General features: G+C 37.1%; 2 protein-coding genes across 2 annotated transcripts in view; one reads left to right on the plus strand and one right to left on the minus strand.

Moving 5' to 3' along the window:
- LOC103521202 (pyrokinin-1 receptor-like) overlaps window positions 1-27290 on the plus strand; it is a 164828-nt gene that overhangs the window by 98231 nt on the left and 39307 nt on the right. The gene's annotated exons all lie outside the window — the stretch shown is intronic.
- LOC103521191 (venom carboxylesterase-6-like) lies at window positions 718-26785 on the minus strand. The gene is made up of 11 exons (XM_026832066.1): window positions 26365-26785; window positions 25954-26103; window positions 22390-22603; window positions 21738-21931; window positions 20235-20400; window positions 18939-19105; window positions 17856-18050; window positions 15645-15798; window positions 6113-6239; window positions 4697-4800; window positions 718-737 (listed from the first exon to the last, which is right to left on the minus strand). Exons 1-11 carry the CDS (start codon window positions 26554-26556, stop codon window positions 718-720), a joined length of 1683 nt encoding a protein of 560 aa, XP_026687867.1. The 5' UTR covers window positions 26557-26785.

The following is a 27290-nucleotide window of genomic DNA, read 5'->3' on the forward strand; positions in this document are numbered from 1 at the left end:
CAAAACCATTTAAGAATTCATATAAAATCTACCCAAAAGGACTCGATACGACTATGGAACTCAGTCAAAATAAAAAGTATTCCGATTCCTAAATAAACATTCTACGTGTTCAACAGTCAAAAGGTGATTATTCCCACACCTGTAAACATTTTCCGTCAAAAGTTTTCTCCGAGAAACACAAATACAACGTTACCAAAACCATTTAAGAATTGACACATTAAGTCGGAACCTTACTGAGACTTTTAAGTCTCAAAAGTTCTCTAAAAAGTATTAGAAAAGGAAAAGAGAAAAGTTTCAGGTATTTGCCAATGGAATAAGTACGTTTACATACACGTGGGTAGGTATTAGGTTGTGAGAAATAACAAGTGTCAGTGGCACCCAAGGAAACTTTATTCAAAACAATCCATCAATTATTCAACTTTTGACTTTTGCAAAGGGTGCCTTTTTTCCCTCTCATTCACAAAAGAGGCAGCTACCTAGTTAGCATGGAGTGGAGGCTAGAGCGTCCAAATTAAACCCTAGGCCTCGGGTTCGATTCCCACCCTGGGCGGATTTTATTATTCATTCTCGGAACGGCTGGCTTTCTCCTATCCTGTCTTTCTTCTGGTGAACAGTAAGGAATAGGGAGTTCAGAGTCGTTCTTGGAACAAGGCAATGTATTCAATAGCTAAACAGATGGTAAAGGTTTTGTCATGCCATCTGCGTAAGAAAAATCCCTCAGGACTTTCCTATGAACCCTGTAGAAAAGATTTTCCACAAATAAGAATTAATAAGTGCAATAACAGAAATAATAAGGGCCATTATTCCCAACCATTTCGAGAGCTGATGGCTCCTCGTTTGAAGAAGGAAGGCAGAATGGGAATGGGAGGGAGCTAAATTACCTCTCTCCGGGGAGAAATGATGCTTCAGAAATGAAAATCTCACATTAAGTTCCCGGAAAACCTTCTTTTTTTTAGCTGGAAGCCTGGAAGGTCTTTGATTTTTTTCTTTTTCATAAGGGATCCATGCTGTAAACTAGGAACATAATAATACCTACATGCTGTAAACCAGGAACATAATAATACCTACAACAATAGCTAGTATTGTAATGGGAATCTATTTTTATTTCATGTCCAAGTATACATGTTTTTGTACAAGTCCATTTTGTATTGACTCTCTTCACTTCTTTCTGTTATTCGACGAATTTTTTGAGGTTTAAAGTTCAGCTTTTTTTCGAACAAAAGAATGAGATGATGGATGTTTTTTTAAATGAAAGAGGAAGGACAAAGAGAGAGAGGGAGAGAGAGAGTCCAAAAGCTAAGAATAGAAATACAATAAATAATTCAATAATGTATCCACCAGGGCGGAAAATATTTTGGGGTTTCAAAACTAAAAATAAAAGTTTATTTCACCCCTTTTTGACCCAAAGTTTTATGCCGTTTTCAAGCCAGATTTCCTGGAAACTAGGACAAATGTCCAAATTAAACCCTAGGCCTCGGGTTCGATTCCCACCCTGGACGGATTTTATTATTCATTCTCGGAACGACTGGCTTTCTCCTATCCTGTCTTTCTTTTCTCTTAGCTTTCGGGATAATGCCAAATTATCAAGCATTTCCTTTACTCATCTTCACTTAAATATCGATGCTATAAAATTATCCTCGTTCATTAATTGCCCAGGGAGCAATAATTTAAAAAATAAATACCTAACCTCACCCTTAACCTTAGCGAATAACTTTATCAGAAGCAGCTTTTCATCGTCTTAGCTTTCGGGACGATGCCAAATTATTAAGCATTTCCTTTACTCATCTTCACTTAAATATCGATGCTATAAAATTATCCTCGTTCGTTAATTGCCCAGGGAGCAATAATTTAAAAAATAAATACCTAACCTTAACCTTAGCGAATAACTTTATCAGAAGCAGCTTTTCATCGTTTAAAATTCTAAATCATGCATCTGCTGCGTTCTAATGACCTAGAGTACTAATACCTACCCTTGAAATTCTAATAATAAGACTTATATTAAGTAGGTACGTATTACATACCTAGGTATACAAGGTACTCCAATACCTTCATCCTTGGGAAGCGAAGTTTACACCTTTTTCCTCAATACTTATAGCACACTATAGTGAAGGTGGTATAACTACCTATATGAGTGGACATGGGACAAAAATAAGTACGAAGGTAATTGACAAAATATCTAAATATATATCCGCTATACCTACTTAGGTATTTACCTATCCTATACCTACAATAAATTTTCAAGTTTTAATCTTGTTTTACATTTATTTGTTTACAGATATGTAGATATTTCTTACAACCTCGGCTGACCACTCAGTTCACAAACTACATGCTACAGATTTACTGAAATTATCGAGTTTCATTGAGTTGTTTGCCATTCTTAATATTTTTCAGTGAACAGTATTTCATTCTCAGATGTCTGCCTATTTGGAAAATCAGCAAAACATGATGTAGGTTGGTGAAAAATGTTCCCTACGAAGTAAAATTGAATTCATGCTGTTGGGACGCTCACAATTTTTGTTGAAATCATAATAAAAGAGAAAAAAAAAAATCATTTTTATTCATCGTTTGATTACAACAATGCTTCTTCGAGCAGTGCGAAGAATTTGAATAAGTAACAGCGCTGGAGAAATGAGTGGACATGGGACAAAAATGCCGTCCTTTTATAAGTACGAAGGTAATTGACAAAATATCTAAATATAGGTATATCCGCTATACCTACTTAGGTATTTACCTATCCTATTCCTAGGTACAATAAAATTTTAAGTTTTAATCTTTTTTTACATTTATTTGTTTACAGATGTAGATATTTCTTACAACCTCGGTTGACCACTCAGTTCACAAACTACACGCTACAGATTTACAGAAATTATCTAGTTTCATTGGGTTGTTTGCCATTCTTAATATTTTTCCGTGAACAGTATTTCATTCTCAGATGTCTGCCTATTTGGAAAATCAGCAAAACATGAGGTTGGTGAAAAATGTTCCCTACGAAGTAAAATTGAATTCATGCTGTTGGGGCGCTCACAATTTTTGTTGAGATCATAATAAAAGAGAAGAAAAAAAATCATTTTTATTCATCGTTTGATTACAACAATGCTTCTTCGAGCAGTGCGAAGAATTTGAATAAGTAACAGCGCTGGAGAAAAGCAATAAGAATATCAATCTCGGGCGCCAACATTAGATTTCCACATGAATAATTCCACAGTCCCAATTACATAACCAGAGAAGTAAAAAAAGAAGAGGAAGACGGCTAACAAAATGTAAAAGAATGCAAAGTATTTTATTCTAATCAGAATTTTATTGATTTGGCATTTTTTTTCTTCTGATTGACACGAGGTCCAAATTGGGTACAAAACAAAGTGCTGTAAACTTTTTACAACTTTAAAACATTACTTTGTTTGCAAACAAAAAACGCTGAAATAAAGGCAATGAAAAAAGTGGAAGAAAAAATACAGAACGCATCGCTCATTCCGTTTGACGTCATAGCAAATGACAAAATTGTACTTTCTCTCTAAAATTTCTCAAACTTGAGAAAAATAGAAAATTTCAACGGACGTTTGCAAACAAAAAACGTTGAAATAAAGGCAATGGAAAAAGTGGAAGAAAAAATACAGAACGCATCGCTTATTCCGTTTGACGTCATAGCAAATGACAAAATTGTACTTTCTCTCTAAAATTTCTCAAACTTGAGAAAAATAGAAAATTTCAACGGACATCTTGTTATCACCCTTTGAATACAACAGTGCGTCGCGTCGGTGGAACCTAAAATAACATTTCCTAGGTGCCCACTCTTTCTACTTTTCTGATTTTTAAACACAAAAGATTTTTTTTTTTTTAATTATCCCTTTTTCAAGTTTTTAATGACTTTTCTTCTTCCAGTCGTTTTGAAAAAACTACTTACAAAAGATTTTCCAGTATTGTCAAAATGGCGACAAGCTGAGCTAAGCGCTCATAATGATTAAGAACTTCACTTGAGTACCATTCATACATATTAACCTACTCTATTTTTCAACGTACCTACTAATATAGCACGGGTCAGTGACTGCCTTTATTTTCTCAGACGAGAAAAATATCTTTTGTGTCTGTAATCTGTTTATTCTTCTTCATTGAGTACCATTCATACATATGTATTAGCCTACTCTATTTTTCAACGTAGCTACTAATATAGCACGGGTCAGTGACTGCCTTTATTTTCTCAGACGAGAAAAATATCTTTTGTGTCTGTAATCTGTTTATTCTTCTTCGCCCTCCTCATAACTGAAAGCTCAGATTTTATTACTTTCAAATGTCGATTTTTACTTTCTATTTTCTTTTTGGACATTTCCTTTTGGCTTTCACAACTTGGTCAACTTACCCGTCGAGATGAGAATGATCCCTTCTCTAATCTTTGTGTGGATAACAGATCAATGAGTTTTTTATAAATGAAAAGGTCTTTCAACTTTTGATAACTAGGTACTCGTATGTGTAGGTATATCTCTATGTATCAAACTTCTTCTACCAAAGATCAAAATAATGAACAGTTACCTTGAAAATGTCGTCTGAAAAATCTAAGTAGGTAGGTAAATAAATCTAGGTGGGTGAGTAGTCTGGGTAGGTAGGTAATATTATTATTTTTATCTTGTAACAAGCAGGGTCCGTCCCTCCGGGAATTTTTTAGCCCGTAGTGATTAGAGAAAATCAGTACCTATGTACCTACCTAATTTGTTGTTCAAGGAATTAGGTCCGTCTATTTGAAGATACTTGAGTTCACCTGATGCGTCCAATGGTGACCAATTCACGTCGGGGCCGAAACTTGGAACCCTGGAAAAAGAAGTGCTAAATTTAGGTACCCATTGGCTAATAATTGGTTTAGCCAGTCTAGTTATTTTGGAGAGTGCCTTGTAAGCGCTAGGTCTTAGGTTCGATTCACAAAAAGTCCACTCAGAGGCTTAGGGCAAACAGACCTAATGGATGGGTTAAGCTTGTACGATTCCCCTCCCAGTGCGAACTTTGGTAGAGAATGCCATAGGCATTAACTCCACCCTTGATCAAACTTTATTTTGTACCTATAAATTTTGTTACAATTTGTGTATATTTATTTTGTAAATAAAGTTTGATCTAATGGTTAAATAATGATAACTTTATCCTAAGCAGATAAGGTTCGTTCTATTAATGGCAGACTTTCTACTATCCTGTCTGTCCTCCTTCTTTCTCTCTTCTATTTCTAGACGATATGACCTGCGTTGTTACATTTTCCTTTATCAAACTTCTTGAAAAATGAAGGGTTTTTTTATTATTTTCATGTATTTTTTAGCCAGCCTAGTTAGCTTAGTTGGTAGTGCGGCTGCCTTGTAAGCGCTAGGCCGCGGGTTCGTAACAGCAATTATTGTAACCGTTTTAACTTTGGAACTTTTTCCCTGCTCCATTGAGAATTGGCTAACTTTTACCAGTCGAGGTAGAAAGTTTGACTTATCGTGTTGAATAGGAAAAGTTGTTATGAAACAGCGTATAAGTTCCTTTCTAAATAGGGATTTCGTAACTGAAAGCATTTTATATTCTAGCTGAGTAGAGTATTACTTTGTGCACTCAATAACGAGAGTATACTGATCTCATATTCTAGCCATTTTCTCTTCTTTTTCGTCTTCGTCTTCTTCTTCTTGTTTTTCTTCCTCCTCTTCATCTTCGACTTACTCTCCACTCCCTTCTCATCCTCATCGAATAAAAACTAAAGAGATAACGAACAAAACCTTCCTACCATGAAATAAGTTTTCACAAGCTCCACGATCTTCTTGGCCGGTCTATGCCGGAGCATCTAAATATGTTTTCCAATATTTAATTTTATTACAATATTATTAAATGATTATTATAAATACATAGGAGCCTCATTTCCGCGTTGTAATCAAGTTTATCCTTATGGAACGTGCACAATGGATACCTAAGTTGGACAGCAATAAGCAGAAAAGAACCATCAATAAGTTATGGATGGTTCTTTTCTGCTTAATGTTGTCCAATCTTGACTTTACCATCTTCACCAAAGATAAAAAAAAAAAATACACACACGAGGGAATTTTAATTCCCTCTGGTTTTAATTCCCTCGATTGAGTAAAGAACGCCATGTAAAAGCCCTACTCACCCTGTTTTGGCAAAGGATGTCCACAAGTCCAGCATTCTTGAGTTCATGATTTTATCTTCCTCAGTTTCCAATGGATTCATGAAGTTCACCTTTATAACATAGCCTGTGTCATCTCCATGACTTACTCCTGAAAAAGGACAGAACGTTTTTTTACGAGATTTAATAGGAACTGTAACTTCTAAGGTCTTATGGTTCCGAAGGTGAAGAGAGAAGGAATGGAATAGAATATACCTTGTTTATCCTGCTCGAATGAGACTAAAAAAGTCCCTTTACCCCAGCAGTCTAAACAAGGTCTCGTGTATTTTATGGGTTTAACAGGTATGGGTTTATACAGGTAAGGAAGACAGGATGGGAGAAAGCCAGCCGTTCCGACGGACATAACAATACTCCATTAAAATTTAATTTGGCCAGCCTAATAAGTATTCCTTCACAGTAGATTTCATCAACAATTTGTCAGCCTCTTGGCCTGTTAACAACCCGTTCCATTTGGTTTGTACAGACCTTTAACAGGTCTGATGAAACCCACCCTCAGATTATGGTAGACTTTTTGCTTAGGCTAGCGTGAAAGTCATTGAAGTTGATTTACCTTGTGAGAGGGGTGAGAGATAATGGTAATGTACACTAGCGCGCTAAGGTCTTATCGTTCCGAAGGAGAACAAAATATGGGTTGCGGGCATCCTCTGTTGTCCCCAGCATCCATGTAATAAAACCGTAATAGAACAGCTAGAGAATAAGATAATAAGGGAACTATTTATATCCCTCTTTTTTGGACATTTGCCAAATGCAATTGATTTCATGGTTATTCAATTATTATTTCGAAAAGCTTTTGTTGGAAAGGTGAAACGGGTTTCTTGTGAGCATCTACACGTAACTTTGTATTTCTTGATGATTACGAGTATTTCTTTCTTCATTTTATTACGCATCCCTCGAAATTAAAATAGATAGGTAGGTACGTATAAGAAAGCACAAGCAAGGTGAGGTACATATAGCATATAATATGTATAGGTACCTAATTAGGTATGTATGACAGCGTTCCCATAATTTTGCTGTCCATTATGATGTAGTGATGTACATGTCTGATAAAAAGAAATATGCCAATTAGAGGCAAGAAAGGTGAAAGAAGAAAAACGAAGAGAAGATGATGAGGAGGAAAAGGAGGAGGAGGAAAGAGAGGAGGAGGAAGAAGAAGTAGGAGAGCGAAGAAGAAGAGCCCAGACTTTGTGGGGTAATTTTCTTGTCTGGCAACTTTCAGGCTTTTGAGGAAATGAAAAAGATGTCAAACTTGATAGAGAGGTGATGTTGTTAGAAGCAAGGTGAGGTGCATATAGGTACCTAATTAGGTATGTACATATGACAGCGTTCCCATAATTTTGCTGTCCATTATGATGTAGTGATACACATGTCTGATAAAAAGAAATATGCCAATTAGAGGCAAGAAAGGTGAAAGAAGAAAAACGAAGAGAAGATGATGAGGAGGAGGAGGAGGAAGAAGAAGTAGGAGAGCGAAGAAGAAGAAGAGCCGAGACCTTGTGGGGTAATTTTCTTGTCTGGCAACTTTCAGGCTTTTGAGGAAATGAAAAAGATGTCAAACTTGATAGAGAGGTGATGTTGTTAGGTATGAATACAAGTTTGACTTATGTTCTTGACATTGTCGGAGTCGAACTTTCCTATACTTGAATAATATGGGGTGGGCCAGAAGCAGATGAGTCTATTTATGCCATAGGTATTAACCCCACCCTTGATCAAACTTTATTTTGTATAGGTATTTATATGTACCTAGATACATTATGTTACCATCTGTAAATAAAGTTTGATCCAATCGTGTAATATTTATCTGTCCGATTTTGATGAAAATTTGACAAACATTGTCGACACTTCTTGATAAACATGGCAGTTTGGCAAACATGTTCAACACTTGCAAACATGGCAACTTTGTGAACAGGGTGGGCCAGAAGCAGATGAGTCTATTTTCTGTCGGATTTTGATGAAATTTGACAAACATTGTCGACACTTCTTGATAAACATGGCAGTTTGGCAAACATGTTCAACACTTGCAAACATGGCAACTTTGTGAATTTGTTCAGAAATTTCGCTAAAGATATTTTCTTGTTACCTTTTGTTCTCGATAGGGGATATGAGGGCCCGCGGGGGCCTTTTATCTGAATGAATTTTACGTACTACGGTTCACTGAACTAGTTAGATACGTTCCATATTTCATTCCCGTCTAACTGAATAATGTGTGTAACTTATCATAAGTTCATAACGTACTTGTCAAAAGTCTTTGCTTCTCGAGAGTTATGATACTTATGATAAATCCATTAGTAATATTAGATATTATTGTGTTACAATTTACGTTATTCAGGGTGAAACAATGAGATTTAGAGCCAAAGTGAACCCAACCAGTACCTACACGTGTTTTTTGTATTTATTATAATGAAATTCATATTCATAATGGCTTATTGTGCCAAGAAGAATGACACAGAAATAAGGAATTTAATATTCTATTTCTTTAAATCGAATAATCTTTTTCCCTGCTTAAGTAGGGTAGGCTGGAGTGAGATAAACGTGTAATATGCAATACAAACCTAACATTACATAGGTAATATGTGTGTAATAAAAACACAATTTACACCTAAGTAGTTATGGGGATTATAATGAAATTTATATTCATAATGGCTTATTGTGCCAAGAAGAATGACACAGAAATAAGGAATTTAATATTCTACCTATTTCTTTAAATCGAATAATCTTTTTCCCTGCTTAAGTAGGGTAGGCTGGAGTGAGAAAAACGTGTAATATGCAATACAAACCTAACATTACATAGGTAATATGTGTGTAATAAAAACACAATTTACACCTAAGTAGTTATGGGGAGCTACGTAATAAATTATGCAGTCCAAATAGTCGTTTCCTTTTTGGCGTAATCAATGACTGTTTGTAATAGATAAACGAGCCCTACTACAGGTTTTTCGAATCAAGAAGTTTCCAAGTTCAAGTGAACTTTGTAAACTTGGAGCCTGTTCCAAGAACGTCTCTGCAATCCTCACTTGTCTCTTTCTACTCCACGAGCAGAAAATATTGACCAAACCGTAAAACTTTTCCTGCATGTAGACTTGTAGAGTGAACTGTAAGGAATAGGGAGTTCAGAGTCGTTCTTGGAACAAGGCAATGTACTCGTATTCAAAAGCTAAACAGATGGTAAAGGTTTTGTCATGCCATCTGCGTAAGAAAAATCCCTCAAGACTTTCCTGTGAACCCTGTAGAAAAGATTTTCCACAAATAAGAATTAATAAGTGCAATAACAGAAATAATAAGGGCCATTATTCCCAGGTGAGATAAGAAATACTTGGGTCCGGGACCACAAAGTGGTTTAAACTTGGTTTAAGTTTAACTGTCGAACTAAGCAATGTCGAACTAAGCGAACTAGGGACTGTATATCGAATTTTGAACCAGATTGAGTGTTTTCAAAATGAGGGCTATTTTTCGGCTGGCGTTGTCTTCCACACCTGATCACCATCACAAACAAAATGCCCAAAAAATGAACCTTATTTATTTTTGTTATCTTTCAATTAAAATATCACTCTTTTATCTTGAAAAATGAACGTGTAGCATCATTTCAAAATTGGTCAGGTAACGCTGGGTCACCCTGTAAAAAAAAAATAGCAAAAAAAAAAAAAAAAAAAAAATCTTAAACCCCAAGCAATCTGATTTATTGATCTTTTAAGTACAGGGTGACCCAGCGTTACCTGACGAATTTGATTTGCCCATAACTTGTAGCTTGTTGAAATGAACATCACTGAGTTCAGAACAATGAGCTTTCGCTGTGGTGGCATTTCTTAAAAGTAGTGACTTTTTGACTAATACTGAGAGGAAGTTTCGCACCCTTTTTGATTTTCCTCTCTCCTCAACCGATCTTAGCTCGTGGGACCTTTTTTTTATGGAAATACGTTAAAAACAAGGTATATATTTATCAGACAAGGATTCTGGATGAGTTTGACAGGTGTTTTTCATCGAGAAATCCGTGCTATAGTTCAGGAAACGCTAGAGACTGTATGTCGAATTTTGAACCAGATTGAGTGTTTTCAAAGTAAGGGCGATTTTCGGCTGGCGTTGTCTTCCACACCTGATCACCATCACAAACAAATTGCCCAAAAAATAAACCTTATTTTGTTATCTTTCAATTAAAATAAATATCACTCTTTTATCTTGAATATTGAACGTGTAGCATCATTTACGCTGATAACGCTGGGTCACCCTGTAAAAAAAAAAAATAGCCAATCAAATTGCTTATTACGAGAATTAAACCGAGTTTAAACTCACTTTGTGTCCCCGGATCTTAGAAGACGTGGGTATCTATGACTCTAACTTTCGATCTACATTACCTATATGTAGTTACATACCTACTCGTATATCTAAAGCTCAGTTTTCTGATTGGCCCCAACATTGTGTCTCGGTTCATTGATTGGTAACGAATGCCAAAAGTCGGCCTCTCCTACCGAACTGGCCGTTTTCATATTCAAGGAATTAGGTCCGCCTATTTGAAGATACTTGAGTTCACCTGATGCGTCCAATGGTGACCAATTCACGTCGGGGCCGAAACTTGGTACCCTGGAAAAAGAAGTGCTAAATTTAGGTATACCCATTGGCTAATAATTGGTTTAGCCAGCCTACTTATTTTGGAGAGTGCCTTGTAAGTGCTAGGTCTTATGTTCAATTCACAAAAAGTCCACTCAGAGGCTTAGGGCAAGCAGACCTAAAGGATGGGTTAGGCTTATAAGATTCCCCTCCCAGTGCGAACTTTGGTAGAGAATGCCATAGGCATTAACCCCACCCTTGATCAAACTTTATTTTGTACCTATAAATTTTGTTACCATTTGTGTATATTTATCCCTCTCATTCACAAAAGAGGCAGCTACCTAGTTAGCATGGAGTGGAGGCTAGAGCGTCTAAATTTTAAACGCTAGGCCTCGGGTTCGATTCCCACCCTGGGCGGATTTTATTATTCATTCTCGGAACGGCTGGCTTTCTCCTATCCTGTCTTTCTTCTCTCTTAGCTTTCGGGACGATGCCAAATTATTAAGCATTTCCTTTACTCATCATCACTGAAATATCGATGCTATAAAATTATCTTCGTTCGTTGATTGCCCAGGGAGCAATAATTTAAAAAATAAATACCTAACCTCACCCTTAACCTTAGCGAATAACTTTATCAGAAGCAGCTTTTCATCTAATGGTTTAATAATAATAACTTTATCCTAAGCAGATAAGGTTCGTTCTATTAATGGCAGACTTTCTACTATCCTGTCTGTCTTCCTTCTTTCTCTCTTCTATTTCTAGACGATATGACCTGCGTTGTTATATTTTCCTTTATCAAACTTCTTGAAAAATGAAGGGTTTTTTATTATTTTCATGTATTTTTTAGCCAGCCTAGTTAGCTTAGTTGGTAGTGCGGCTGCCTTGTAAGCGCTAGGCCGCGGGTTCGATTCCCGCCCGGGGCGAATTTTATCCTGATGGTATAATGTCCGTTCTCGGAACGGCTGGCTTTCTCCTATCCTGTCTTCCTTCTCTCTTCGATTTCAGGACGATATGTGCCAATACCTTCATCCTTGGGAAGCGAAGTTCACACTTTTTTCCTCAATACTTATAGCAAAGTAGGTATATTGTAGGTGGTATATCTATAGGAGTGGACATGGGACAAAAATGCCGTCCTTTTATAAGTACAAAGGTAAGTAATTGACAAAATATCAAAAATTTTAAGTTTTAATCTTTTTTTACATTTATTTGTTTACAGATATTTCTTACAACCTCCGTTGACCACTCAGTTCACAAACTACACGCTACAGATTTACTGAAATTATCGAGTTTCATTGAGTTGTTTGCCATTCTTAATATTTTTCAGTGAACAGTATTTCATTTTCAGATGTCTGCCTATTTGGAAAATCAGCAAAACATGATGTAGATTGGTGAAAAATGTTCCCTACGAAGTAAAATTGAATTCATGCTGTTGGGGCGCTCACAATTTTTGTTGAAATCATAATAAAAGAGAAAAAAATCATTTTTATTCATCGTTTGATTACAACAATGCTCCTTCGAGCAGTGCGAAGAATTTGAATAAGTAACAGCGCTGGAGAAAAGCAATAAGAATATCAATCTTGGGCGCCAACATTAGATTTCCACATGAATAATTCCACAGTCCCAATTACATAACCAAAGAAGTAAAAAAAGAACAGGAAGACGGCTAACAAAATGTAAAAGAATGCAAAGTATTTTATTCTAATCAGAATTTTATTGATTTGGCATTTTTTTCTTCTGATTGACACGAGGTCCAAATTGGGTACAAAACAAAGTGCTGTAAACTTTTTACAACTTTAAAACATTACTTTGTTTGGGCCTGAAGCTTGGCGGCTGCCTCGACTCCTTCGACAAACAGGCGATCACCTACCATCTGAAAAATGTATTGGTTTCTTATTTGCAATGCACTCACAAAACCTGTATATATGTACATAAGGTTAACACTATCGTCTATGATTTTTAAGAGATTTAATAGGAACTGTAACTGCTAAGGTCTTATCGTTCCGAAGGTGAAGAGAGAAGGAATAGAATAGAATATACCTTGTTTATGTTTATCCTGCTCGAATGAGACTAAAACGTCCCTTTACCCCAGCAGTCTAAAGAAGGTCTCGTGTGTTTTATGGGTTTAACCGGTATGGGTTTATACAGGTAAGGAAGACAGGATGGGAGAAAGCCAGTCGTTCCGACGGACATAACAATACTCCATTAAAATTTAATTTGACCAGCCTAATAGGTATTGGAGGGAAGCGCTAGGTCGCGGATTGAATTCCCGCGTGGGACGAATTTTATCCCAAACAGATTAGGTTCGTTCTCAGAACGACTGGCTTTTTCCTATCCCGCCTACAAATGGGGCCCTGTATATCAAAATAGAAAAGCGGATGAAATGTTTAATAGGGTTTTTAACATGAGATCAAAATATGGGCTGCGGGCATCCTTTGTTGTCCCCAGCATCCATGTATTCCATGCAATAAAACTGCTAGGGAATAAGATAATGAGGGAACTACATATTTACGAGTATTTCCCTCTTTTTGGACATTTGCCAAATGCAATTGATTTCATGGTTATTCAATTATTATTTCGAAAAGCTTTTGTTGGAAAGACGGGTTTCTTGTCAGCATCAACGCGTAACTTTGTATTTCTTGGTGATTATTTCTTTCTTCATTTTATTACGCATTGCTCGAAATTAAAATAGATAGGTAGGTACGTATAAGAAAGCACGAGCAAGGTGAGTTGCATATACATAGGTACCTACATAATTGGGTATGTATGACAGCGTTCCCATAATTTTGCTGTCCATTATAATGTAGTGATGTACATTTCTGATAAAAAGAAGTATGCCAATTAGAGGCAAGAAAGGTGAAAGAAGAAAAACGATGAGGAGGAAAAGGAGGAGGAGGAAGAAGAAGAAGAAGGAGGAGAGCGAAGAAGAAGAGCCGAGACCTTGTGGGGTAATTTTCTTGCCTGGCAACTTTCAGGCTTTTGAGGAAATGAAAAAGATGTCAAACTTGATAGAGAGGTGATGTTGTTAGGTATGAATACAAGTTTAACTTATGTTCTTGACATTGTAGGAGTCGAACTTTCCTATACTTGAATAATACGGGGTGGGCCAGAAGCAGATGAGTCTATTTATGCCATAGGCATTAACCCCACCCTTGATCAAACTTTATTTTGTATATTTATATGTAGATACATTATGTTACCATCTGTAAATAAAGTTTGATACAATCGTGTAATATTTATCTGTCCGATTTTGATGAAATTTGACAAACATTGTCGACACTTCTTGATAAACATGGCAGTTTGGCAAACATGTTCAACACTTGCAAACATGGCATTGTGAATGATGTGTTCAGAAATTTCGCTAAAGATATTTTCTTGTTACCTTTTGTTCTCGATAGGGGATACACTAAGAAAAAAACTAGGGTGCCGGCAGCCTAATCGGGTGACTGGGTTCCGGCACTCTAATACTGAACTCTATATCGGGAATCTTGACACTATAATATAGCATTCCAACAGCCTAAATCAGGGAAAGTAATCCAATAATAGAGTTCTTCCACCCTAAACTTGTGGCACCCTATCACCATTTTTTTTTTTCTCTCTCAGTGTATGAGAGCCCGCAGGGGCCTTTTATCTGAATGAATTTTACGTAGGTACTACGGTTCACTGAACTACTTAGATATGTTCCATATTTCATTCCCGTCTAACTGAATAATGTGTGCAACTTATCATAAGTTCATAACGTACTTGTCAAAAGTCTTTGCTTCTCGAGAGTTATGATATTTATGATAAATCCATTAGTAATATTAGATATTATTGTGTTACAATTTACGTTATTCAGGGTGAAACAATGAGATTTAGAGCCAAAGTGTCTGTGATCTATTCAATTTAAGGATAATGCACTCCTCAATCGGTTCTTATTTCACACACTGAAAAGCTTTGTACTCTTTGTCAATAATTTCTGCCCAGTGAGTGTGGAAATGCGGAGAGAGTGTGAGTTCCGGTACTAAGTACATTGTGCTTGTGATGGGTTGAATAGAGAAATAAAAATACATACAAATACCTACCTAGTTCTTCAAAACATTGCATAGTAGAAGAATGAACATATTCTTTCAAAATTGGTTGATTATTTTTGTTCAGCACAGGGATTTTCAACTTCAACGAGGTCATGACAGTTATTCTATACTTTGAGGACCACAAGAGCAGAGGCGAATGTGACTAAGTTGTATTTTTTATGCAAGGAAAAGCTCAGAAAAGTTAGATACGTTCCATATTTCATTCCCGTCTAACTGAATAATGTGTGCAACTTATCATAAGTTCATAACGTGATTGTCAAAAGTCTTTGCTTCTCGAGAGTTATGATACTTATGATAAATCCATTAGTAATATTAGATATTACTGTGTTACAATTTACGTTATTCAGGGTGAAACAATGGGATTTAGAGCCAAAGACGTGTCTGTGATCTATTCAATTTAAGGATAATGCACTCCTAAATCGGTTCTTATTTCACGCACTGAAAAGCTTTGTACTCTTTGTCAATAATTTCTGCCCAGTGAGTGTGGAAATGCGGAGAGAGTGTGGGTTCCGGTATAGAAGAAAAGTTCCGGTATAGAAGAAAATGAAGCCTAAGGGGGGAGGGTTTTGGCCCCCCTTAATAAGGTCCTGATCTACACATTCAGTCCACCTTCTCTTCTAATATTAGGTATTCTTTTGAAATTTTGATGCTGATATATTAATAACTACCTAATACCATGCTACTTGTCAAATTCGACTTACCAAAGTTCTCCAGAGATCCGAAAGACATAATTTCAGACAGACTGTGTTTGCCATAGAAGAAAATGAAGGCTAAGAGGGGAGGGTTTTGGCCCCCCTAAATAAAATCCTGATCACCTGATCTACACATTCAGTTTGATGCTGATAGATCAATACCTAATACCATGCTACTTGTCAAATTCGACTTACCAAAGTTCTCCAGAGATCCGAAAGACATAATTTCAGACAGACTGTGTTTGCCTCGATAGCTGAATCTATAGAAATAAACTGGGGAGGATACTGCTTTGGCCTGAAGCTTAGCGGCTGCCTCGACTCCTTCGACAAACAGGCGATCACCTACCATCTGAAAAATGTATTGGTTTTTCTTATTTGCAATGCACTCACAAAACCTGTATATATATATATATACATAAGGTTAACACTATCTTCTATGCCATTGGAGCTGGTACTAATTCCCAGTAAAATGGGAGCAAACATGTTCATCGGGCAGCAGTTATGTTACATAACACTATCTTCTATGCCATTGGAGCTGGTACTAATTCCCAGTAAAATGGGAGCAAACATGTTCATCGGGCAGCAGTTATGTTACAAACTTAGGTACAAAACACAGGTGATTGACGGAGCCTAACTTCAGTTCTTCGGCTCTGAAGAGGGTCCCTTACCGATGTATTTGTTGAATTGAATGGTGCATTTGATCTAATGAATAATATGAAACAACCAAGACTGTCCTAGACGGAACGTATAGGGAAGAAAACGGATCGTATTCGGAACGGAAAAATAGAAAATTCAAGACGTATGAGGGTGCTTGCTGCTTTAAGGTACATAAGGTTTGGCACACTTTGTGGCCCGCGACAAAAAGGTTGAGAAAGTGTGCATTTGATCTAATGAAAAATATGAAACAACCAAGACTGTCCTAGACGGAACGTATAGAGACGAAAACGGATCGTATTCGGAACGGAAAAATAGAAAATTCAAGAAAATTCAAGACGTATGAGAGTGCTTGCTGCTTTAAGGTACATAAGGTTTGGCACACTTTGTGGCCCGCGACAAAAAGGTTGAGAAAGGCTATTCTACACAACAGAGTCTACGTACATGTGTGAATTCCAAAGTGCTCTCAGGGGAGATGGGTTTCCCTTGCAAGTAGTGCTGCTTGATTTTGTTGGAGACTTGATTCTTCACTCGGGAATCCACCGTGAGATTATGTAAATATGAACCTAGGCATCTACGGTGGAAAAACTTTTTCGCCTGACCTTTTGAACAAAGAGAAGGGTGGAATGCTAGGAAGGCTGAAATATATGAACCTAGGCATCTACGGTGGAAAAACTTTTTCGCCTGACCTTTTGAACAAAGAGAAGGGTGGAATGCTAGGAAGGCTGAAATATAAAAGTCTCATTAAGAATATTAAGTACTTAGTTGAACAAAAGGGTTGAAAGTTTAATTATTCGTGGAAATTTAGAAAAGTTTAAAAGCTCTTCTGACCTCTCCTAAATAAATAGGAAAAATTATTCAATGGGGCAGTGATTGTGAGCACCTCTTTAATTCCTGTTAAATGATTGTGATTTATCATTTCTATCTCATACTTGTAATTTTGAGGCTCAAAAGAAGGTTCTTTTGGGGGTTTTGGGGTAACCTATAAAATAAATTTTGAATTTAAATTTTTAATATGATACATTTTGGTGTACTTCCACCAACCGTGATGTGAGATAATCTTCTTTTCGCCCCACTTAAATGCTTATTAAGGTAGTATCTAGCCTTCCCAACCCTTTATAATCCTTTTATTTTAGAACGAATTTGGAAAGGTTTTTACTTACCAAAAGGTCCAAGTCTGTAGTTTATGGTGACAAAGACGACATTTCTGTCCATCAAATAGTGAGGTTCATACCACCGCCCAGCGCCATAGGTAAATGCTCCTCCATGAATGTAAACGATAACGTCCAATAAGAGTTGATTGTTTGCTGTGGGTAACTGAAATATTCGGATGGAACATGATGAATTCTATGTATTATAGTTAAATGGACTCAAATCGTCTATGGTCTATGCCATTGGAGCTGGTACTAATTCCCAGTAAAATGGGAGCAAACATGTTCATCGGGCAGCAGTTATGTTACAAGTTACAAACTTAGGTACAAAACACAGGTGATTGACTTCAGTTCTTCGGCTCTGAAGAGGGTCCCTTACCGATGCATTTGTTGAATTGAATTGTGCATTTGATCTAATGAATAATATGAAACAACCAAGACTGTCCTAGACGGAACGTATAGAGACGAAAACGGATCGTATTCGGAACGGAAAAATAGAAAATTCAAGACGTATGAGGGTGCTTGCTGCTTTAACTAAGGGGTACATAAGGCTGGGCACACTTTGTGGCCCGCGACAAAAAGGTTGAGAAAGTCTAAATACATGTGTGAATTCCAAAGTGGTCTCAGGGGAGATGGGTTTCCCTTGCAAGTAGTGCTGCTTGATTTTGTTGGAGACTTGATTCTTCACTCGGGAATCCACCGTGAGATTGTAGTCGAGCAGATATGGGGCGATGAATTCCCAATTGTTTTCCAGCTCTTCAAGAAGAGAACTGTTGGCGACGAAATCTGTACGAAAAATTCAAACTGAGAATTAGAACATTTATTCCCTTTTCTCTTCTCTTCTCTTCTCCTTTTCTTTGTTTTCTTCTGATTCTTCTTCCTCTCTTTCTCCTCCTTCTTCTTCTTCCCCTCCTCCTTCTCCTCTTCCTTCTTCCTCTTCTTCTTTTTTTCTTTTAATTGCGTCAACATCAGATATGTTAACCAATCAATTGTTCCTTTCCCTTTTCTCTTCTCTTCTTCTTCTTTGTTTTCTTCTGATTCTTCTTCCTCTCTTTCTCCTTCTTCTTCTTCTCCTCCTCCTTCTCCTCTTCCTTCTTCCTCTTCTTCTTTTTTTCTTTTAATTGCGTCAACATCAGATAGGTATGTTAACCAATTGTTCCAATCTGGAATGTTCTAGGATGCAAATCTGGGATGCTGTTTTTTTCCTACATTTATTACAACATTTTTATTTATTTTACATTGTTTTACAAGGAATTGAGAGCATCAATAATAGAAAAAACGCTACCTTTTCCATAGTATCATTTTTTTTTTGTGTCTATTAAAAATCACTCAGTGAAGTAAAGAGGGACAAAAGGGGACAGAGGGACGGCTATTTTACTTCCCGTTCGTTTAATTGAAACGCTACCTGCAGGTTTTACAAGGTTTTTTCCCCATTTGATATTATTTGCTAAGTGTCTACCCGTTGTTGCTACTTGTATCAATACGTTCCAAATTGGATCATGTCTGGTAGAGTCGATGTCCTAGTAAGTGGATTGAAATTGAAAAGAGCAATATACTTTGTCAATCAAATTCAATCTCGAATTACTATGTTGGCACACTATAATAAATATTAATAAAAAAAAATCTCGAAATAAGGTCATGACTTCTCCCAATAACATGTGTAGAAATATTTTATTTTTTATTATGTCTCAGGGGAGATGGGTTTCCCTTGCAAGTAGTGCTGCTTGATTTTGTTGGAGACTTGATTCTTCACTCGGGAATCCACCGTGAGATTGTAGTCGAGCAGATATGGGGCGATGAATTCCCAATTGTTTTCCAGCTCTTCAAGAAGAGAACTGTTGGCGACGAAATCTGTACGAAAAATTCAAACTGAGAATTAGAACATTCATTCCCTTTTCTCTTCTCTTCTTCTTCTTTGTTTTCTTCTGATTCTTCTTCCTCTCTTTCTCCTCCTTCTTCTTCTCCTCCTCCTCCTTCTCCTCTTCCTTCTTCCTCTTCTTCTTTTTTTCTTTTAATTGCGTCAACATCAGATATGTTAACCAATCAATTGTTCCAATCTGGAATGTTCTAGGATGCAAATCTGGGATGCTGTTTTTTTCCTACATTTATTACAACATTTTTATTTATTTTACATTGTTTTACAAGGAATTGAGAGCATCAATAATAGAAAAAACGCTACCTTTTCCATAGTATCATTTTTTTTTTGTGTCTATTAAAAATCACTCAGTGAAGTAAAGAGGGACAAAAGGGGACAGAGGGACGGCTATTTTACTTCCCGTTCGTTTAATTGAAACGCTACCTGCAGGTTTTACAAGGGTTTTTTCCCCATTTGATATTATTTGCTAAGTGTCTACCCGTTGTTGCTACTTGTATCAATATGTTCCAAATTGAATCATGTCTGGTAGAGTCGATGTCCTAGTAAGTGGATTGAAATTGAAAAGAGCAATATACTTTGTCAATCAAATTCAATCTCGAAATGAGGTCATGCTGCTCCCAATAACATGCTGTAGAAATAGTGTCTAGTCGTACCTTGGCCCCCGTTGTACCTTGGTCCCCTGGACTTTTCTGGTAACTGGCGCCACCTATGAAAAGTATTCTTCGCGCTTTCCCGAGTTATGATTGGATGCGATTTGCACTTAACGCTCAACCTTTGATAAGTATTTCTTTAGCAAGTAGGATTTCAGGCTGGTATCCTCCCTGTTTAAAGTCCCCCAGCCAGACTAAGCTGGTCTACTCCCTGTTTAAAGTCCCTCAGATAGACTGAGTTAGTCTACTACCTGTCGAAAGTCTCCCAGTCAGACTAAGCTGGTCTACTCCATGTTTAAAAGTCCCCCTGCTAGACTAAGGTGGTCTACTCCCTATTTAAACCCCCAGCCAAACTAAACTGGTCTACTCCTTGTTTAAAGTCCCCCAGCCAGACTAAGCTGGTCTACTCAATGTTTAAAGTCTCCCAGCCAGTACATGATCCCCAGATACTCACTGGACACAGGGTACAACCCCTCCTCTGACGTCACGCTAGCAATCCATGGCAGGTCCTTGACATTCCCCTGTTCCATAGCCTCATGTGGATCCTGGTCCAGAAATGGGGCCACCCCAGCCACCTCCACTGTTGGCCCGAATGGGGTATACGGATTAAAATGCCACGGCTGAAAACAATGGGGAGGGGAGATATAATCTGATAATACCCCATTCTATTGGGAAATCCGGAAATGTATTGTACTGACTTTTTTTTTTTTTTTTTTTTTTAAATTTACAACCCCCAGCCAAACTAAACTGGTCCACTCCTTGTTTAAAGTCCCCCAGCCAGACTAAGCTGGTCTACTCAATGTTTAAAGTCTCTCAGCCAGTTCATTATCCCCAGATACTCACTGGACACAGGGTACAACCCCTCCTCTGACGTCACGCTAGCAATCCATGGCAGGTCCTTGACATCCCCCTGTTCCATAGCCTCATGTGGATCCTGGTCCAGAAATGGCGCCACCCCAGCCACCTCCACTGTTGGCCCGAATGGGGTATACGGATTAAAATGCCACGGCTGAAAACAATGGGGAGGGAGATATAATCTGATAATACCCCATTCTATTGGGAAATCCGGAAATGTATTGTACTGACTTTTTTTTTTAATGTGCGAATTAAATTTACAACTGAATGTTTCCATTGAATCTGAATTCGCAAACAATATAATAATAGGAATAACACTGTAATAATAGCAATAGCGTACTAAATCGGATTGTTTTTCCATTACAGCCTTCCACCATATGGGCTCGTAACAGCAATTATTGTAACTGTTTTAACTTTGGAACTTTTTCCCTGCTCCATTGAGAATTGGCTAACTTTTAACAGGCGAGGTAGAAAGTTTGACTTATCGTGTTGAATAGGAAAAGTTGTTATGAAACAGCGTATAAGTTCCTTTCGTAAATAGGGATTTCGTAACTGAAAGCATTATTTTTATATTCTAGCTGAGTAGAGTATTACTTTGTGCACTCAATAACGAGAGTATACTGATCTCATATTCTAGCCATTTTCTCTTCTATCCAGGCGAGGTAGAAAGTTTGACTTATCGTGTTGAATAGGAAAAGTTGTTATCAAAGAGCGTACATATAAGTTCCTTTCGTAAATAGGGATTTCGTAACTGAAAGCATTTTATATTCTAGCTGAGTAGAGTATTACTTTGTGCACTCAATCACGAGAGTATACTGATCTCATATTCTAGCCATTTTCTCTTCTATTTCTACTTCTTTTTCGTCTTCGTCTTCTTCTTCTTGTTTTTCTTCCTCCTCTTCATCTTCGACTTACTCTCCACTCCCTTCTCCTCTCCTTCTCATCCTCCTCGAATTAAAACATTTCTACTTCTTTTTCGTCTTCGTCTTCTTCTTGTTTTTCTTCCTCCTCTTCATCTTCGACTTACTCTCCACTCCCTTCTCCTCTCCTTCTCATCCTCCTCGAATTAAAACTAAAGAGATAACGAACAAAACCTTCCTACCATGAAATAAGTTTTCACAAGCTCCACGATCTTCTTGGCCGGTCTATGCCGGAGGCAGTCGATAATTTCCTTGGACGTGTAAACTGGACAGCCGAGCAGAGTTGCCAGATCTTCTGTTTTCTTGCGAAGTTCTTCGGCCTGAGTCCACGGCAACAGGACGGAGCCACTCATTGAGTGACCTTTGTGAAATAAGCCTGAAAATGGGAAGCACGAATCGTAAAGGCCTGTTCCCACTTCTCGTGCGGAAAAAATCGTGTCGTGTGTAATGGGAACACTCTCATTTAGATTACATTGCCAACAGGACATTCGGAAAAAAATCGGATGAAACTCACAAGTGGGAACAGGCCTTCACAGTTAATCGTAAAGGCCCGTTCCCACTTCTCGTGCGGAAAAAAATCGTGTCGTGTGTAAGGGGAACACTCTCATTTAGATTACATTGCCAACAGGACATTCGGAAAAAAATCGGATGAAACTCACAAGTGGGAACAGGCCTTCACAGTAGATTTCATCAACAATTTGTCAGCCTCTTGGCCTGTTAACAACCCGTTCCATTTGGTTTGTACAGACCTTTAACAGGTCTGATGAAACCCACCCTCAGATTATGGTAGACTTTTTGCTTAGGCTAGCGTGAAAGTCATTGAAGTTGATTTACCTTGTGAGAGGGGTGAGAGATAATGGTAATGTACACTAGCGCCTCCAGCGGACATTCCTGTCAACATAACGTTGGCCGGGTTGCCACCGAACTTGGCTATGTTTCTCTGAATCCACTTGAGGGCCGCAACTTGATCCTTGAGTCCATTGTTACCTGGTACGATTTCATCTCCGGTGCTGAGGAATCCTGAAATGCCATCAACATATGAGAACAAAATTAAATCAAGTTATGAACCTGAACTGATTCCTCCTCAACCGACACGAACTTTAGCGATCAAACTAAAGTTTTAGACGGGGAGGATTCAGCTAATACATTGTGCTTGTGATGGGTTGAATAGAGAAATAAAAATACATACCTACAAATACCTAATACCTAGTTCTTCAGAACATTGCACAGTAGAAGAATGAACATATTCTTTGGAAATTGGTTGACTATTTTTGTTCAAATACATTGTGCTTGTGATGGGTTGAATAGAGAAATAAAAATACATACAAATACCTAATACCTAGTTCTTCAGAACATTGCACAGTAGAAGAATGAACATATTCTTTGGAAATTGGTTGACTATTTTTGTTCAGCACAGGGATTTTCAACTTCAACGAGGGCATGACAGTTATTCTATACTTTGAGGACCACAAGAGCAGAGGCGAATGTGACTAAGTTGTATTTTTTATGCAAGGAAAAGCTCAGAAAGCACTGACAGCCGGTCTGCCAGTTCGAAATCTCTCACCTATCTAATAGATTGACTTTTTTCTCTTTTTTGGGTAGGTAATGTAAATATATACCTAAGTCTTCTTAATCTATTTACTTTGTGAGTTGCCATTTTCCGCTACGTGTAATGAATTCATTCCTGCATATTTTACAATGATATTTCCTCAATTGTCTTGAAGATTAGATAGGTGAGTACCTAGAATGACGTAGGTAATAAAAACAAGGTACATGACCACACATTCTATCTATTCATGAAAATGAACATCAATAAAATAATCTGTTAATCAATAAAATAATCTGTTCACATCACATATTTTATGAGTATAATCAAGAAAATTAAACGTGACAATTTCATAAACATTAAAATGAATTATTTTTCTACATGATTTCAGTACTAGAATCATATTCATTTAATCAGTGGTATTTAGTATTGAACTCTATGACATCCTGCTCGGACGTTAACATCTACTATTAAATGTAAAATTTTATTGCTGAAATTAGTGGAGATGTCAAAATCACAAAGTTGAAAATCTCCTGAATATTACCTATACTTAGGTACAATATTGAAATTAGTGGAGATGCCAAAATCACAAAGTTGAAAATCTCCTGAATATTACCTATACTTAGGTACAATATTGAAATTAGTGGAGATGCCAAAATCACAAAGTTGAAAATCTCCTGAATATTACCTATACTTAGGTACAATATTGAAATTAGTGGAGATGCCAAAATCACAAAGTTGAAAATCTCCTGAATATTACCTATACTTAGGTACAATATTGAAATTAGTGGAGATGCCAAAATCACAAAGTTGAAAATCTCCTGAATATTACCTATACTTAGGTACAATATTGAAATTAGTGGAGATGCCAAAATCACAAAGTTGAAAATCTCCTGAATATTACCTATACTTAGGTACAATATTGAAATTAGTGGAGATGCCAAAATCACAAAGTTGAAAATCTCCTGAATATTACCTATACTTAGGTACAATATTGAAATTAGTGGAGATGCCAAAATCACAAAGTTGAAAATCTCCTGAATATTACCTATACTTAGGTACAATATTGAAATTAGTGGAGATGCCAAAATCACAAAGTTGAAAATCTCCTGAATATTACCTATACTTAGGTACAATATTGAAATTAGTGGAGATGCCAAAATCACAAAGTTGAAAATCTCCTGAATATTACCTATACTTAGGTACAATATTGAAATTAGTGGAGATGCCAAAATCACAAAGTTGAAAATCTCCTGAATATTACCTATACTTAGGTACAATATTGAAATTAGTGGAGATGCCAAAATCACAAAGTTGAAAATCTCCTGAATATTACCTATACTTAGGTACAATATTGAAATTAGTGGAGATGCCAAAATCACAAAGTTGAAAATCTCCTGAATATTACCTATACTTAGGTACAATATTGAAATTAGTGGAGATGCCAAAATCACAAAGTTGAAAATCTCCTGAATATTACCTATACTTAGGTACAATATTGAAATTTTTTAAAAAAAGGCTTTATGGCAGGATTCTCACACAGTGAGCTCTTCCACTTAACCAAATTAAAGGTTTGAAAGATCATAGCAGTTACTAAAAGCAAAAAAAAAAAAGACGCTTGAGCACTTTACCTAAGGTAGGTAGTACAAAATTGAAGGGGAGAAGCAAAGGCTCTAGAAAGGGACTGAAATTCCAGTTAAAATGCCGAGTAGCAAAAATGCCTATTCCTTGTAAATTACAATGCTTCATAAGAAAAAAAAGTCAATTAACTAACTGTTTCTTCTATTCCTGTACCTAGATACTTGATATTTTCCAGTCCGCTGTGCTTAAATATATTTCGCGTGTAAAAAAGTTGTTGGTTACTGTAATGTCTTGAGGCAAAATGCTTTTTAATTTAATTAAAAGCGCATTTTCTTCCGCTCAACTCCGCCGGAAATAACTCCAAAACTATTTCAAGTATTAAATTTTATCGACCTTCGACTTTTAAATTTTTATTTATATTTAGTAGAGATTTTTTTATTGCCTTACTTTGTGTTTAGCTACCTACTCAACTTATGCTCACGAAGCTAAGCATCCTTCAAAATAGTGATGGCCTAAGAATTCCAATACCAACCACACTTGATAAGTTTAGGAATTCGACCCAAGGTGTTGTAGAAACCCCCCTTTTCAACGTACTCGTATAGCAAGGAAAATTTATTTATGTTTTCCCAAACAAGCCCTCTCAAAATACCTACGAGTATACCTACTTACTTCATTTTCTACTTAGACGCACACTTCTACCCATAAATATTTATGTTGAGGCATAGAGAGAGGCAGGATTATTTGAAAATGTTCAAACATGTGAAAAACTGAAAATGTACCGAGCCACACAAGTTATGTTGCGCATAAATAAAAACGCTTGTAAACACGTAATATTGTTTTGTTAAGTTAATCCATTTAGTTAAATGGACTTAACCTTGAACAATGAAGAACTTCAACAATAGACTCAAACTTGAACGCGGAATCTTCGAAATCTCTAGGGGGGAATTGTACCTCCGAACTTTCACATCCATACCTATCTGAGAACCGGAGAGTTCGGTCAGAAAATTTCCCCCCTGGCCGGGATACAAACCCAGTGCCTCCGTGAGTCAGTGATCCTTCTTTGTAATCTTCAAGGAATCCTATTTGATGGCCATTAACTTACCTGAGAAAAGATCCCATGGCGTTGTGGTCACTGCGCTCGCCTTGCCTGTTTGGATGTTGGGATTATTGAGATATTTGGAAATTCCTACAATGCTAATGTAGTGAGCACCAAAGTTGTGATATAATTTCACAAAGAAACGGCATTTATTTATTAAATTTATTAAACTCACCTGGGGCGAGTAGACGTTGAGATACAAACAGTCCTCATCTCCTAGGAATGGATTATCGGCTAGATAAGTCATGTGATCGTATTGCAGACAGTCTGATCCTGGGGAGGACGCATTCCAGACTCCGATCCAGGGTTTCAACAGTTGCGGTTCCTGTGAACAAATCAGGAGAATATTTCTCATTATGTATTACAAGGAGGACTCGAACGGCTTAAACCTATATTGTAGACACGGTGCCCTATATTAAAGAAAACTAAGCTGTATTTTATTATGGTACTTTTCCACCAAGAAGATTACGCTTTGGACGTCACCACTTGCTGCCACAGGCCACTTATGTTTGTATTTTTCTTGAAGCCGAGATACGATGGTAAAAAAATATACCACTTTAAAAGTCATTATACGAAAATCACTTACCCGAAATCTGTACTTTCCCACCGGAGGTCTGGCGTAGGGTATCCCTTCGAACGACAAGAACCGGTTCCCTCCAGTGGACAACTTGTAGGTTCCACTAACCGCACCATTCTCTATGTGCACTAAAGGCACTTCGAGACACAAACCTCTGGATGCGATGACAAAAACACAAAGTAAGCCCACAAGGAGCTTCATTATGAAACAGATATGGGAATTGGACCAACTGATTCCTACTTTATTGGATCAACTTCTGAAATTTTGAAAAATTTCCGATCTTTCCTTGTTTGAAATAAAAACTTCTGAGGCTCGCAATTCTAGATATTTTCTAGACACGACATGATGCAACGCCACAGATATAATTCCGAGATAGTGTCTCTAACTCTAATAACATGTGAGTCTGCACCCATCTAGAATCTCAATGTGAGATGTCAAGGAGCAGTAAGGAAAATGTGATAAGCGGGATTTGTTTTGAGCAAAAAACAAATCATTATCACCTAGCTAGACGTTCGTACTTAGCTATTCGCATATAGGTTGCTGTTTTCAGTATTGGTATAAGTAATACCTCTGTAAGTAGGTAGCTATATTAATACATGCTTAGTTTGAGGCTTCTGGCTCGGAAAACAATTGTAGAAATTGCCATGAACTATTATCAAGAAATAGGGTCAACTCATTCAATAGTGGTCGGCAAAAAGGATCCATATGTTCCTCTTTTAAATCTAATATGAAGAGAAGACTCTTCTAATATGAAGAGAAGAATTCCTCAATTTAAAGGCAGCCTTTATAAGAGCTCGTTAACCTAATTTGCTCTCCCCTATCCAGGGTTAACCTTCATCAATTCATCATACAAAATTCTTGAAACATTCCAGATTTTATCTGGAGTCTATTTAGAGTATTTGGCCCTTCAGTCCGTTCTGGGTTTAGTCCATTAT

The sequence above is a fragment of the Diaphorina citri genome, unplaced genomic scaffold (assembly GCF_000475195.1).
Source record: "Diaphorina citri unplaced genomic scaffold, Diaci psyllid genome assembly version 1.1 scaffold73, whole genome shotgun sequence".
Classification (NCBI taxonomy): Eukaryota; Metazoa; Arthropoda; class Insecta; order Hemiptera; family Psyllidae; genus Diaphorina; species Diaphorina citri.